General features: G+C 42.2%; 1 protein-coding gene across 15 annotated transcripts in view; it reads left to right on the forward strand.

Moving 5' to 3' along the window:
• Positions 1-8,925: 8,925 nt before the first annotated feature.
• Positions 8,926-15,528, forward strand: part of MAGI2 (membrane associated guanylate kinase, WW and PDZ domain containing 2) — a 718,675-nt gene continuing 712,072 nt past the window's right edge. For 5 of the 15 annotated variants that reach the window (XM_032689598.1, XM_032689602.1, XM_032689600.1 and 2 more), the window contains exon 1: positions 8,929-9,469. In XM_032689598.1, the coding sequence (XP_032545489.1) occupies positions 9,169-9,469 (301 nt within the window). In that variant the 5' untranslated portion in view covers positions 8,929-9,168. Of the gene's footprint in view, positions 9,470-15,528 lie in introns of all 15 variants that reach the window. The other 10 variants (XM_032689607.1, XM_032689612.1, XM_032689613.1 and 7 more) reach the window with 4 other exon arrangements.

Here is a 15,528-nt window from a genome sequence, read left to right on the forward strand (position 1 = left end):
GAGATCAGTTCCGATCTGAGACCAGCTGAACTAATACCAATTGCATGCATTTAGTACTTTAGGAATGCCAATATATAAACTCAGTAAATATATTATTCATTCATTCAGGGCTCCTAGGTTTGGAAATTAAGAGGGTTATTAATATGGGTTTAGAAGAAGTGTCTTAATAGTGTCAATTAATTTTTAGATTGAATTGCATATTAACAGCTTAACCTTCAGGTCAAGAGGTGCTCAGAAGCCAATTTAATATAAAAGTCAATGGGACAATTGCTATGAAGAAGTACTACTCAATCTAATAATTGCAGAACTGGTCTCCATCCATAACAATATTCGTTCTGTACAACTTTATGGCAAAGATGATGTAGTTAAATGAACAGTTATGTCATAAGACTCCAGAGACTTAGGTCTGGTTGGCACAAAATCACACACAATTACTGACTTGTTGAGATTGGACAGAACTTCTGCAGATCACCTAGTCCAACCCCAGGCTCAGAGCAGGGTCAAGTAGAGTAAGCTGTTCAGGGCTGAGCCCCATTGGCTTATAAATGCCTACAAAGACAGAGACTCCATGCCCTCTCACTGTAACATGTTCTAGTGTTCAGTCACCCTCAACTTCTACTGTATGCTCTGAAAACGATCCTGGAGCTATGTGATCTTACCTGCTTTTACCCATATGATGCACGACATCTGCATTATAAACTGCTCAGAGCATAAATCCTGACTTATGAATGTAATTCCACTGCACAAAGCTCATGGTGATTGTAGGAGTCCTACGAGAAATGCAAGTATCAGTATTTGCCTAGAATTCAATTCAATTTGAAATATAAAGTGAAAACAAGACACATCCCAAATCAATATATATCACAACGTCTTGAGGAAGCTGAAATTCTTTTTAAAGTCCTTTCTGATGACAGTAGTTCTTTCCCTTTTCCTCTCCACTCTTTTAAAAGCTCATTTTAAATAAATCTCAACACGTGGTGTTAGTCTCCTTATTTACCGATGGTATGTTCATTACACCACTACCTCATTATTAACTTTGGGGTGAAAAATAATGGAGTGATGGACTGCATTAGAAGAACTGTGGATTGGAGGCACGAATTCATACATCATTAGCTGAAAGGGACAAAGAAGCAAGTGTTACAGGCTTCAGATACAACACCACAGACATTAGCGATAACAAGAAAGAACAAGACTTACAGACAAAGAATCCTTATGAGAATAAAATATCATCATGGTATAAAGGTTATGAGAGTTCCAATATTATTTAGCTGAAGAAAACTAACATACTTGTCCTTGAATAAAGTCTCTCAGATTAATAAAATAATCTGTAGGAAATTGCCAAAACAATGTAATTGCTCATGCAATGTTTCATCTTCATGTGTGTTTCTAACTACACAGTAAGAATGTTCTTCCCTTTGAATAGTGATAAAAAATTCAACACTTATGTCATTCTAGCAAACACGGTACTTCTTTCATTTCCAGCTATCACATAACAAGACAATGATAAAATACAGTATCTTTTCCTCCCAGCACAAGAAAATACATTCCTAAAGACAAAATCAGAATAATTTTACTTCTGAAATTTTTAAAATCTATTTTTATATGCTCTGTGTTCAACACTAATCTCTCAACCAAGCGCAGTAAGAACTAACTTGCGCCTGTCTCACTTCGTGAGGGTGGAGTATGCTTCTTTCTTCAAATTCAGTGGAGATGCCTACCTGAGAGTTTTCCTCAGGATAAGCTGGGGTTCTGTGGTCAGGCCTTAAATATTCCTGGAGACTGTGGCCTTGACCTACAATTCACAGGAGCAAAAATCTTGAATTGAAATCTTGATTGAGTGTTCTGTCTTCAAATCATTAGATTTAGGTCATTACATCAGCTGAAGCTTTTTATTTCCTGAAAACGTCATCTGAGAACAGCATCAGTGACCTGATAATACCACGCAGTCCCATCAGTGAGCTACTGTTGATGGAAGCACCTGTGCAGAAATGTTTTAATTGAGAATAATGTATAACCATTAGCGTGACTGAGCATGAAGCCATATTCTGAGAATAACAACAAAACTGCATAAAAACGTAATTCAGCTTCCTTGAATGCACTTTTGTTTATCATCCCAACTCCAAAGCAAAGGCCATCACATGCTTTTAAGTGTGTGTGGAACAATTCCAGAACTATATACAAAATTGAATAAAACCTCAGTGATCACAAATGCATTATGTCACACCATCTGGGGCAAAGATACTCTGGGTATAGGGCAGAGACAAGGGGTTATCAGCCTCTATGTTTACCCTAGTATTCAAGTTTTTGAGTATTTATATCTCAGCCTGGAATGAAACCCTGCTAATTCAAAACAATTTTTGCCACTAACCTTAGTCTGATGATACTTTTACTTAAACATGCATCCATCACCAGATAATCTTTCAATACAACCAGCTTGTGAAAGCAATTGAAATGTTTTTGCAGTTGTGAAAAGCATCCACAGCAGGGAGCAGAGATTAGCTGGATCCTGATCCTCAGTACCCTCTTACAGGGCAAGGGATGCCCTGTCCCTTCAGCTGTCATGAGGCAGAACAAGTCAGGAACTCTGTTGAACTTAAAGGCTTGGTAACGCAATGGAGATTAGACATCATCCTCACCCAAGTGAGCTCTTCAGGCTTACTAAGGTAAAAAAGCTGAGAATTTGGCTTCAACTCAAAGTTCAGTGGTTCAGCACCACTTGCACTGAAGTGCTAAACTGACTGAGGTGTAAGTTTTTCCACCAGAATTTTGCTCATGCACAGCCTCTGAGCAGAGACAAGCATTGGGCGAGTTTCTGCAGGTATTATTTTAGAGTCATTTTCTCTAAACTCCTCATTGCACCATGCTTTAATATTTATGGAAATGTATCTACAAAACACGTAACCTCTTATAAATTTCCATGGTGATGCCTGTGTGAAACTACGCTACTTCTAACTTCAGAAGTATTTGCTAATTTTCATGACAAAAAAGCTTTGCAATCACATTAAGAGCAAGAATTTTGACATGGAAAGGTGACTCCACTCAAAGAGATGAGAGAGATGTGCAAATAAGGTTCTGAATGGACACGCTGTCACAATTTTATGTGGAACATCAACAATACATCCCTAGAATAATATGCGTTCATTTTATCTTCTATAAGTTCATAAAATATTCATCTCCTTTCCCAGCCATGCTGGGAGATCAATCTCAGCAGCACTGTTAGTTCATATGAAATGTAAAATGAAACCGATTATAGACACGAAAGAGGAAAGTCTCATTTTGTCTAATCCAAGGGAAATGAAAATGAGACAAGGAAAAAAGAATTAGGAGAATAGGTCTACTGTAATTTGCTAATCTATGAAATCCACACATAAGAGCAATAGCTAAATGTTTATAGATACTTCAATGGTGAGACAGATCACAGACTACTAAATATTAAAATGCAAAAATGAAGAGACTAGATAAGACAATTTAAGCTAGAGAGTGCACAAACTGGTGCCATGGTGGTAGAGGAGTTGTCAATTCAAACCCAGGCAGATACCCAGCCACTTCATTTCTGTTTTTCAGAATACCAGCCACCACTCAGCAGCAGTAATTCAGTGAGCCTCAGACTTTTCTTTCCTTTCACAGTAACAGATACTTGTAGGTGTCCTCTCTTTCCACTGTCAGGCCAAATTTAAAGGATTAGTTTCTGATAGGGTGTTGTGCGCAGTTTTGTTTCCGTCTTACTGTCTTCTACTGTGGGTATGTACTGGAATGCAACTTAAACTTGCATTTCTATAGAAAGAGACCATCAGTTGTTTATTTCAATGTCTCTTTCTAAATTTATTTTGACAGATTGTCTCCAGAACATTGTCCCTGGGGAAGTTTTTGACCTCAAACAAATTTTCTATATCTCACCTTAATAAACTCATGAGCAGCTAGCAGAGCAGCACAGGAAGTGTATAATACCAAGATTTGATAGGAAAAGAGAAAAGAAACTGTAAAAGATCACATTTAAAACAAAAGCCAATACAGAGATGCTCAGGAGAGAACAAAGTGTCTCCTGCAATCTTATAAACTTATAAATAGCAAGAGCTATTGCCACAACAGAAATACTCCAAAGGGTTGAGACAGCCATTACTTTCCATTCTAGCTAAATGTATGTTTTACAAAATGTAGAAGTTTACAATTAAATAACAGATTATTTTAAAGCACTGATGGCCAAGACTATGAAACATTTTGGTCTAAGACTTACAAAAAAACCCCAACCAAACACACACAATAATTATTCTTTTGCTTTGTAGTACAGTAAAACATGAGGTTTTTTATCAAACTTTGCGAATTTGGAGAACTTGGGAAAAGAGGTCTTAGATAAATAGCCTAAAGTTTTAGTCTTTCTGAAGCAAGTGTTCTCAAAAGCTGAAGCCAGAAAATTGGAAAAGATTATATTACTAATAACTCTAGGTTCATAGTAGTAAAACTAAGCTCATGGAAGATGAGTGCCAATAGTAAAGACTGTAACAAATTTCTACTGATTTTTTGGTGAAATTTGCAACTGAAAAATTAGAAATTTTAAATTTTTATCCAGAGAAAGACAGGACTTCATAGTTTCTCAGAATCCCAAGGAAAACATTTAGGACTCCAAGCAGAAGACAGTGAAATCAACTAAGGTACTGTGGAGCCCCACTCTTGGGAAGACTAGCTATTACAATCTTTTGGAGCAACTAAGAGCACAGGCAAAATTTTTTGTGAATTTGGATTTAAACACCTGAATTCCTAGTCCTAGATGATTATATGTCCTGTAGTGGATCTAGATTATAGAGTTGAGAAGCTTATGTAAGAATAAGGCTGTTGGATAGCTGACATGCTAAATAAAAAACTGTGGAGAATTATGCCCACACTAAAATGGAAAAAATAAGAGAGAGCAATGTCATGTAGTTATCAGCCAGTCACACAGGAAGCATGTGCTCAAGAAGGAAATTTAATGTCTTTTGAGTTCAAGCCCAATGTTACAAACAAAATTACAAGGTAGAGAACTCCATTTCTGCATAAACAGTAGAAGGTAATGGATGTATTTTATTTTTTTTCCCCTTTGGCACATGCAATACATCATTTTCTGTTTGAGGAATTCACTTATCTAAAAATGTGGCATACTGAAAATACATAGAGAATTCAGTTACTTTTTTACTGAATCTGTAATATTACAGTAGGCAGGATTCCTTTCCAGCTACAAAATGCATTTATTTATGAAGTCTCACACTTCAGCTTACTCATGTGCTCAACTTTACTCCCAAAAGTACAGTGACTTACTGATTCCTATGTTTACAGGCTCGGATTTAAAGGAATAATAAAAGACATTTGTGTTGTGTTTGCTGAGCGTGTTTCATTATGTGCTGTTGTTACTCTTACTCATAGGAAATCCCTTGTGTTAGATAGCCTTACATTCACACACAGGACCACTTCACACCCTCCTGGGACGAACCAATGGAAGGGTCCAACAGAAAGGTCTTGGCAAGTCACAAAGTCCTTTTCAGGCTCTTTGGGGGCCAGACAGAAAATCTGCCCGCTCGCCCTCTCAGCTACGTGCTGGGACATTTGCTCTGCCAGTGACAAGAATAATCTTGTTTTACAGATTGCCCTCTATCCCTGTAAAAATGAAACAAAATTATCTTACAGAGTGAAGCTGATGCAAAAGGACCTTGTGTGAGGTTTAATTTCCTCCAAATATACTTTCAAATAGAAGACCAAAGCAAACTATGCATTTCTGGCACCCCTGCCCTAGGCCCCAAGAACATAAACCAGTGATGATACGACGGCAAAATTTTATCCACATACATATACTCTAAAAAACCTATGCCCCCTGTATGAAAATGTTGCAGAGAAACACTGAATCCTTCAGTCATCCTTTAGTGACAGTATCCTTTCCTGATCTTAACAGGTATGACCTGCCATTCTACTCACCAAATTTCCTTGGTATCAGAACCTGAAAAATGCCATCCTTTCCTGATATGAAGATCAACTAACACACAGCTGTGCTTTGGGAAAACTGCTAGGGCTCCTTCCATTTACCCTCCCACCTCTCTGTCAAACTGCAGATGCCTGTGCTGGGGTCTTTCTGGCTCACAGTGCTGCCCACCTTCAGAAAGCAAAGTTAATGCACCAGGAGCACCAATTCCAGCACATCTGCAGGGTATTATTTTAGATTAACACAACTGCAGTGGGAAATGAAGAGCTCACTCAGCTTGATTTGTCCAAAATACATATGAAATCAGAAATGCTTTCACTTGTAGGCCCTTTAAAATAAGAACTTGTGTCACCACTTTTTTAGCAAAGCACCTACTTATTACCTACTGAGAATATCATCTGTCTTAAAATGGTAATGAGCACTTAAAAAAACTCTGATCAATAAATTACTGGAGACTCCTAAGAAACAGAAAAATAACACCCACAGGATGCCCTTCCCCCATCTAGGAATATTTCCAGTATTTCTTGCCATATTTATTAAAAGCTGCATTTTTGGCAGATGTCCTAGTGTTGTATATATATTGTGGTAAACATGGAGTTATTTAGAAATTTATTTTAATTATCAGACAAATCAACAACTGCAGTACTATACTAGCAGAATAACTATAAATTCTAAATTAAGAAGTGGTGACCTCTTTGGTAAAGTGGGCTTTAGTAGAGCACAGGACTCACCAAAGAAGTGACTGTGGAGAAATTTGCGAAACTGAAGGATAATAAGATGTTATGTCTTTCAATTCCTCTTTTTAGCCATTTGCTTCCTACCATACTTCTGAACTAAAGAGCAAGACAAAACACAAGGGCAGGGCTCCAGAGAGACAAATCTACTGACTCTCTTGCTCTCTTTCAAAATTCCTTAGCCCATATTTGTCCAGACCAGAGACTCTGCTCCTAGTAGCATCAGGACACTCATGATGGTCTTTGGAAAACAAGACCATTACACAACCCTTGTCCCACCAGTGAAAACAGTACCTTCCAATGAAAGTACCTGTCCAACTCCCCTGCCATCTTCAGCTGCCTGTGCTCATGCATATCTTATTTCCAGATTTGTGGGGTCATTTTTGTTTTGTTCACTCTTTGAGCCTGCTTTTGTGAAGCCCCTCACACTCAGAGCTTTGCAACTCTGACCAGGCCCCCACAGCAGAGCAGGTGAAATGACTTGCAGAGTACAGCTGTCAGTAATTTCTCGTTGTTTCCTTCCCCTCTGCATGTGCCTCTTCCACCTTTGGAACGCAAGCAATTCTGGGAGAACGTGAACCGAAGAACTCTGGTTTCCCATAGACTTATAGTGAGGCTGATAATGAGCTGTAATTGAAACTTTTCTCATTACCAAGACATTTATACGGTCTCTCAACCATGTGAATCACCGTTTAATAAGACCCAAGTTCATATTACAGCCTTTGGGACATTTACAGGACCTCTCAGCCCTACCCAGCTGCCTGTTTTCATGAAATAGCTTAATTGTATTTGAGATAGATTTGGGTGAAACTGCCCAACAGCTTCAAAAGTTATTGGAGAAGTGAAGGAGACACAGCCAAGAACGATTGCACAGAGGCCTGTTTCCATAGGAACCTATAAGGAAAACAGCAATACAATTTGCAAAAAATTTCATTGCAGAATCACTTTAATTGAAATTTTAAAAATATCTGACCATCTTTAAATCACATGCTGTAACACACGGAATGTTTTTCTTGCCTTCCCCCATTCAGTACCCTGTCTGCAGACCCCTGCCTTCCTATATCCTGCAGGCACAAAAACTACACTTCTTAAAGTCAGGAGGTTGTTCCGCCTGTATTTTGTCAATCTCCCATTTGGATGGAAACTATTTCTTTAGGCAAGGCGAGCTTCACATAAACTCATGCCAATTGCTACACTCCACTGCTCACACATACGTGTGAGGCATATGACAGAACTAATTAAAGGAGTGAGCTGAATATCACCTGCTGATCAGTGCATCCAAGTTCTCAGGATGAGGGAAGGTCTTCAGGTTGGAGTGTCGCTCTTTGGCTACTAAGGTCATTTGGGGTTTGAAGCCAAGTAGCAGAAGGCAAAGTGGTGAACACCTGGGAGGTGACTGTCAGTAGATTTTATAGGAAGAACTGCCACCCCTGCCATCGTTATACCCTCTTCAGGTGTAGCACCCACCTGAACCATCAGCTCTGGCTTCCTGCAGCCACAGCAACTCAATGCCCATGAATAACTCAATAAACTGAGCGTGAGATCTCTGAGCCGAGTGAAGTCGCTCTGCAAACGCCCCTAACACAGTGATCCTCGAAGCCAACAGCTGCCACTTGGTTTTGCAGCCACCGCCCGAAGCCCGGCTGCCTCCGGTCCTTCCTGGCCACGAGCAGAGCTTCTGGACCGCACACCTTCCTCCGCTCCTTCTCGGGCAGCTCCCCCATCCCCGCGGGGCACGGATGCGGTGCCCCCGGGGTGGTTCCAGGCGCTGCCGGTCCCCTCGCCGCTGCAGCGGGGGCTCAGCCTGCCGGGAGCGGGGCTCGCTGGCCGGGGGTCAGTGGGGGCTCAGCTCGCCCGGTGCGGGGCTCGCTGGCCGGGGGTCAGTGCGGGGCTCGGCCCGCCCGGAGCGGGGCTCGCTGACCACGGAGGGCAGCGCCATCGCTCCCCCGGTGCCCCCTCTCGGCCGGGGCCGGGCGGGGGTCGCCGCTCTCCCTCCCTCTCCCAGGGCGCCCTCGCCCCCCCCCGCCCGGGCCGCTCTCCGCCTTCTGCCGGCCGTGCCAGGCAGCCTCTCTCTCGGCCTTCACTACCGGGTCAGGCGAGGCGGGAGCGGAGAGGCAGCGCCCGCCTCGCTCCACCACCGACATCGACACCCCTCCTCCTCCTCCTCCTCCTCCTCCTCCCCGCGCCGCGGCCGTCCCCTCCCTCCTCCCTCCCTCCTCCCCGCTGCCAGTTTCTCTACAACTAGTACATCCACGCGCAGGGTCCGGCCGCCGCGGCTGCCATGGATATCAGCTAAAGCCGGGCGGAGCGGGCACAGAGGCGCTCCCCGACCCAGCTCGTAGTCCCGCGGGGCCGCAGCAGCGGCGGCCGCTCCCGCCTGCCCCGAGCCTGCCCGGAGGAGCCCGGCTGCCCCGGGGAGGGGGGCAGAGAGGGAGGGAGGGAAGAAGCACGGACCGCAGGGAGGGAGTCGGGCAGAGCATCCCCACGGCAATGTCCAAGGGCTTGAAGAAGAAAAGCCACTGGACGAGCAGAGTCCACGAGATCGTGATCGTGAGGAACCCGGAGGGACAGCTGGGCTTCGAGCTGAAGGGGGGCGCCGAGAACGGGCAGTTCCCCTACCTGGGGGAGGTGAAGCCCGGCAAGGTGGCCTATGAGGGCGGCAGCAAGTTGGTGCCGGAGGAGCTGCTGCTGGAGGTGAACGAGACCCCCGTGGCCGGGCTCACCATCAGGGATGTGCTGGCCGTGATCAAGCACTGCAAGGACCCCATCCGCCTCAAGTGCGTCAAACAAGGTAAGGCGGACACGGCTCCCCCCTCCCCCTCTGCCCACCCCCTTGGGGGCCGGGGCAGGTCTGGGGGAGCTTGGGGGGGAGCAACTTTGTTGCTGCAGTTTGACTTTCCCCCTCCCCGCCGGAGCCGCCCCCTCCCCGGCGGCGGGGGGAGGATGCGAGCGGCGCTGCGCGGTACCCGCAGCCGGGCGAATTAAATGTGCGTCAGTGACAGCGCTTCGCCATGCCGGGGGGGGACGGACGGGGGGCGGCGGCGGCACCCCCTGCAGCCCCTGTCTCACGGGGACGGGGAACCGCCCGGCACGGCCTCGGCCGCCCCTCCGGCTGCTGCTGCCGAGGGCGCTGTCGGTGGGGCCGGAGCGGCCGCCGGGCTCAGCTGCGGAGCGGGGCTTGCCCTTGGCTTCGCCTCGCCCCCGCCACCTCGGCGTGGGGTCAGGGGCTGCCACCTCTCGCCGGGTTCCCTGGTGGCACCCAGGGATGGCTTCAGCATCTCTTAAGTGTCATTAGCGGAAAAGTCATTCATTTGATCCGTGGTGAAAGCGATCGCTAATCCCAGGGAGCGGGAAGCTCAGAGCCAAGTGGGAGGACAGGCAGAAAGAAACTTTTGGGAGAGAACGGCTACTCTTGCCTCCCCTCTGTGTGTGTTTATTTTTGAAGTAATCTGAAAGGTTAATGCATTTCCAGGAAAGTCCGTAAAGACGCCACAGATGCTGTTTACGCGTTTGTTTCTGTCCTCTTTAAACTGTGCTGAGTTGAGCTCCTCTGAACGCTCATGAGGAGGTTTCTGCTACCCCAGCAGCATTTCTGGAGTACAGGAGCTGCTCTGGGAACCGAGTCTGTAGGTGCTCCTCGGCCATGGGTGGTGCAGCGGCTGTAGGCGTATCGCTGAAGTACGCATTCCAGCCGGGCAGCGAGCCCAGCCATTGAAAACTTGGGAATTTCTGCGGTGGGAAGTTTTTAGATGCCATACATCAGAGGCGCTTGTGCTCTGCAACTGTAGCCGTCAGCCTGTGCTCAGAGGACACAGAGGAGAGTCCCTCTTACTTTAGGTATAATTTGATAATTGGCGGTTTATTGTTTAAAGCATAATTTGTGATATTTCTGAATGCTTGAAGAATATGACAATTATTATTTTATCCAAACATGACAGAACGAGTAAAAAGAATTTGACTTCCATTCAGGTCTTCAGAATGTATTTTATGATATATTCTGTTATCTCATGAGGTCAAACCTCTAAATACAGATATGGTCTGGGATTTTTCTATTTGTCCTTATGGGTAAGTTCTGCAATATGCTGTAGATCATATCTTGACAGTCAGGCAATGCAGGGAGACACAATAGTTCATGTGATAATGTGAAGATTAGAAAAGAGTGTAATGGATTCTGTCTTGTCAGTATATTACCGTCTCTGGGTACCTTAGCACCAGGAAACCTGCTCTGTAGTTTCTTCTTTTTGTTAATAATTGTAGTGTGAGTGGTCTTACTGTAACAGGATTCAAAGAGAAGCAGCAGTGGAAGTGTCAGGAAGATAAGGGTAGAATTGTCTGTTATTTAAATTCTTACTTTTTTTTTTTTTCCAGAAATCTTATAGATGCTTTAGAGTAAGGCAAATTGAAGGTTACTTTAAGTTACTATATGAAACAGTCTCTGTCCCACTTCCTCACTTTTTTCTAATATTTCTCTTTAAGTCAAAGCAACCACCAGTGATTCATTAATGTGTGCACCCTTAATAAAGTTACCTGTCATATGTGAATTAGGGACATTAGTCAGGCCTTTAGTTTGGGAATTAGTGCAAGTTTCTGAATGAGACATTGTCATGTCTTTGAGATAGCCATCTCAAACCATGACAGACATAAAGGATGAATTCTGAATTTTACCTAATTTTAAATATTTATGTCTGTATCTACATACATCTGAGGAATTTCGGTTACAATTTTGATGCAAGTTCTCAAAGCACTGGCCAGATGACTGCGTGTTTGGAAATAACAGTTCGGCATAGATTCTTGAACTGAGAAAGACTTCCTGGCTGGAATGATCTTTCTTGTGCACCATCTTCCTTTACTTTGCCAAAGGGAGAGGCCTTCTGGATCCAACTTTATATTTTAAAAAAAAAAAGTCAATGGTTTTTGCATTTTACTACCTGACTCCTCCTTCAAGCGTAAGCCAGTGTAGTCCCTCCACCCCTCGGTGACAAAGCACAGGCAGCAGGAATCTGCTCTACAGTAACATTACTATTCCCTAACACTACTTTGCAGCAGCATGTAGGAGAGAAAAGGCTGGGTAATAAAATTTTTATGTGTTTTTGTAACTTTTGTTCTCCCTTTAATTATAAAGCACCTTTAGTGTGCTGGAACAAGGTTAATGACTCCATTATCATTGTTTCCGCATAATTTATCAATGATATCTCTGTCAATTAGAGTAGCATGACCTTGAATGCACCATGTGACTGTAGCTGCTTCTTCAATGCTGCCTAGGAATGAAGTCAGAGAACTGTGGAGGTAGGACACGACTATTTATAATGCAATCCTTAAGAGACTGTGAGTATTTCTCTTGTTTGAAAGTTTTGACAATTCAGTACTGAAAATTCATTTGTAGGTGAAATCAGGGAATGGCTGATTCAATTTACAGAAATTAGCTTAGCTGTTTTGGAGTACAGAAAATAAAGGTGCTTTCATGATTTTTCATTATGTTGTGTTTGATTAAACACCCCCTCTTCAAAATAATTAAATATGTCATTGTTTGTCACATTACCAGGCAAAATGCTCCTTTAAAAAAGTCTGATAAAATATTGCTGTTTTATGTTAGCTGAACATCTTGAGTTAAAAAAACAAACATATAATGTAGGAGTTGCTGTATAGCATTAGGAGAAGTAAACTTCGTGAAAAACTGATTTGTAGTTCTATGATGTGATCCGACATGAACTCTCCTAAATGTGACACCTGATAAGTAAGGTTTTAATGCAGGAAATTATGGCCTGGTTTTGCATGGGAAGAAAAGACTGTAAGAACCATTATTATTGTTTAACCTTAATTGTAAGAATTCACGAAGAAGTATTCCTTGGAGACTATTTCCTGTTTTTTTTTTTTTGTTAGCTTTTTGTTTGTTTTGGGTTGTTTGTTTGTTTTTTGGTGAGCCACTTATTGTGCTACTATTGGCAGAACCACAGAGATTCTCCTGAAACACATGGCATGAAATCTTGATCCAGCTGAAGTCAATGGCAAAGCTGTCCTTGACATCAAATAAAGAAGGCAAGATTTCTTCTACAAAGTCCCATGCTTTTTTAAATATATCCCTTCCAATGGGAGAATTTTATAGGGCAGTTAGATTAGTTGGGCATATTGCAAATGTGCATTATGATCTTCTGCTCTCTCTGATGAAGAGAAGAACCTTACACTGCTGTTTCTTAAAGGAATACTTCTGAATTTCGAATGTGTTTGGTTTTACATGCTGAACAGTTTGGATTAAGTACTGTCGTCTTCCCACAGAGGCGTAGTTGTAAAAGTAGCAGTGTTAAGGACAGGCATCTTTATTTGGATAAGTAATCACATGGGGAAGAGTCATATGGGGAGCAATGTTGTCTCCAGTTCCATTCTCTGTTCATCACTGCTGTCTCAGATCCACAGTATGTTTCTTCATTAATTCTCGTCAGTGGGCGACACAGGTCCATGATGTGCACAGACTCACTCCTTGAAGGGTTGCAGAAACAGCCCACTCAGTTGTACTGCATAAACCAGGATCTTTATTCTTTGTAGAGTTATAAACTTCCACAGATACCCTCAGCAGAATCCCAGTGAACAGTCTGAAAACATGGATTTCAGAACTCAGGAGCATTGCAACAGGTTTTGTCCTGGAGCTGCTGCCTGATACATCTCCTTATCAAGGAAAATAGTTTGGATGTACTATGTAACCAAGTGATCTGACAAACTAAACAATTTAATTTACTTTTAGAAGAATTTAGTGATATGACCATATGAAATACGAATAACATTGATACTTTATGTGGACACTTTCTGATATCTCATAGTCAGACTTTAGGCTTCAACGCATAACACTTTAGCTCCTTATGAAAAAAGGCATTTAGTACACATAATGTAAGGAGGAACTTAAAACCAGTTTAATTTTCTCAGTCCGATCATTTGCTTAATAGTAAGCATATGCTAAAATGTTTTGCTGACTTGGGCATATTTTCAAGTGTCTTCCCAGTCAGGAGAAGATTTGGAGCCTCGTTAGGATGGGTACAAGAGCAGCCAAGTTTGAGCAGACTGCAGGCCTGCATCCTCCACATCTTATTCCTGGTAGCTGTGACAGTGGTTTCCCAGTGAAGACTAAAAGGACAGGAGGGTACTGTCCCAGCACTCATTGATTTGTGAGTAAGGGATTTAGTAGCCTTGTAGTGTTTTTTCTTAATGGGTTCATCCGTAAGCTTTGCAATTAAAACCTGGCTTAATTTTTTTTTTTCTTTAAAAGTCTGTGACAAGCCTTTTGACAGAGAAATACGGGAATGCTGTGGTTTTCCACAGTTTTTGCCTGCACATGTAAATGCCGTGTCAGCTAGTTAAAAATGTTAGTATTTTGCTACAGACTTTTTCATACACATATTCCTATGTATAGTTATATTTTAAACTAATTTCTTTGGTTATTTAAAGTCATAAATAATTCTCTTCTATGTTCATTAAAACACTTTATGCATACAGATTGTCTTTTGGTAGTTTTTGTCCCCGACTGTCAATATATACTATCTTGCAAGATGGGAAAGTTGGATAAAATTATCTTCGTGAGAAGAACAGTATTTTGCAATAGAAGAAAGCTGCATGATTTTCCAGATTAAAAATATCACAAGGGTCTTGCAAAAAACAAACCCAGAGAACTCTGAAAATCTGCATGGTTGTACTTCTGCTATATAATGCATAGATAGTATTTGAAGCTAAACTGTACTTCAGACCTGTTTCTTTTTCCTAATTTTTGCTCCTTAGAATTTTCCTAACTCTTGAAATTAAATTCAGAGTTCTTTTTTTACCATTACTTTACGCCATTCTTCTGCTTGTCCATCCTAATTTAAAGACCATCGAAGCTGATTTCTGACTCGTGTAGCTTGCTTTTTATTCTTCAGCTCTTCCAGAGAGCTTGTGATGTTTCATGTCAGGAACTCTGTGTTCACTGGCAGTAGAATTATGTTCATCAGTCTTTTTACTTCTCTGAGAATTACAAATGTGCCATTAAAGGATGGGGCCATGATTTGGTTAGTGCATCATTTCCTTGAAGAAATGAAATAATTGAGAGTGCTCTGCTTAGTTCTGTTGAGTCGCATATGGCAAAGTTCATTTCACACTAACACTTGTCCATCTGTTGATACTGTTGACATCAAAGGAAAGTATTGGTGTGAGGGGGTAGAATTGTGTCTGACTTATTTGATGCATCCTATAACCTCACCTGCATTAATTCAGCATTTCATGAAAGATATGGATTCTGAACTTTTGCTTTCACTGTTCTTGATCTTCTCCTTGCTCCTTATAGATGAGGAGCTCCTTTCATGACATGAAGGAGTTGATAAATTATTCATCTTCATATTTTGTATACAAGAAATAGTGTATACATGGAAAAAGTGCTCCTTCAGAGGGGATTTATGGGAGGAGGTGGTCACAATTGTGATTTAGAAAGGGTGATGGAGAGGAAAGTGCTGCAATAGTTACAGAAGCAGATGTTTCTTGTTCTCTTCCTCATGGTGGTGTAAACAAATAAAATCCTACACTTTTTTTTACCGGGGAGCATCAAGGCAAAGGTCAAAGAACACAGTGCTATTGCTTGACTGTGCTAACATTCTGGAGTCATTTTTTTCTTACATACATAGGTGTTTATAAATATGTGAGTATACATGTATATCTGGGTTGGTTTTTTTTTTTTGAGGCCGGTAGGAATTATTATCTGTAGGTTGAGAGTGTGTGAGAATTTGTATAGTGTTGCCACAGTACTACTCTAGAATGCTTTTGATACGAGTTTAGATGCATATATATACATGATAGTTACGTTGAACCCATTCAATCAGGTGGCCAAGAATGGCTCAT

The sequence above is a fragment of the Chiroxiphia lanceolata genome, chromosome 5 (assembly GCF_009829145.1).
Source record: "Chiroxiphia lanceolata isolate bChiLan1 chromosome 5, bChiLan1.pri, whole genome shotgun sequence".
In the NCBI taxonomy this organism is placed as follows: Eukaryota; Metazoa; Chordata; class Aves; order Passeriformes; family Pipridae; genus Chiroxiphia; species Chiroxiphia lanceolata.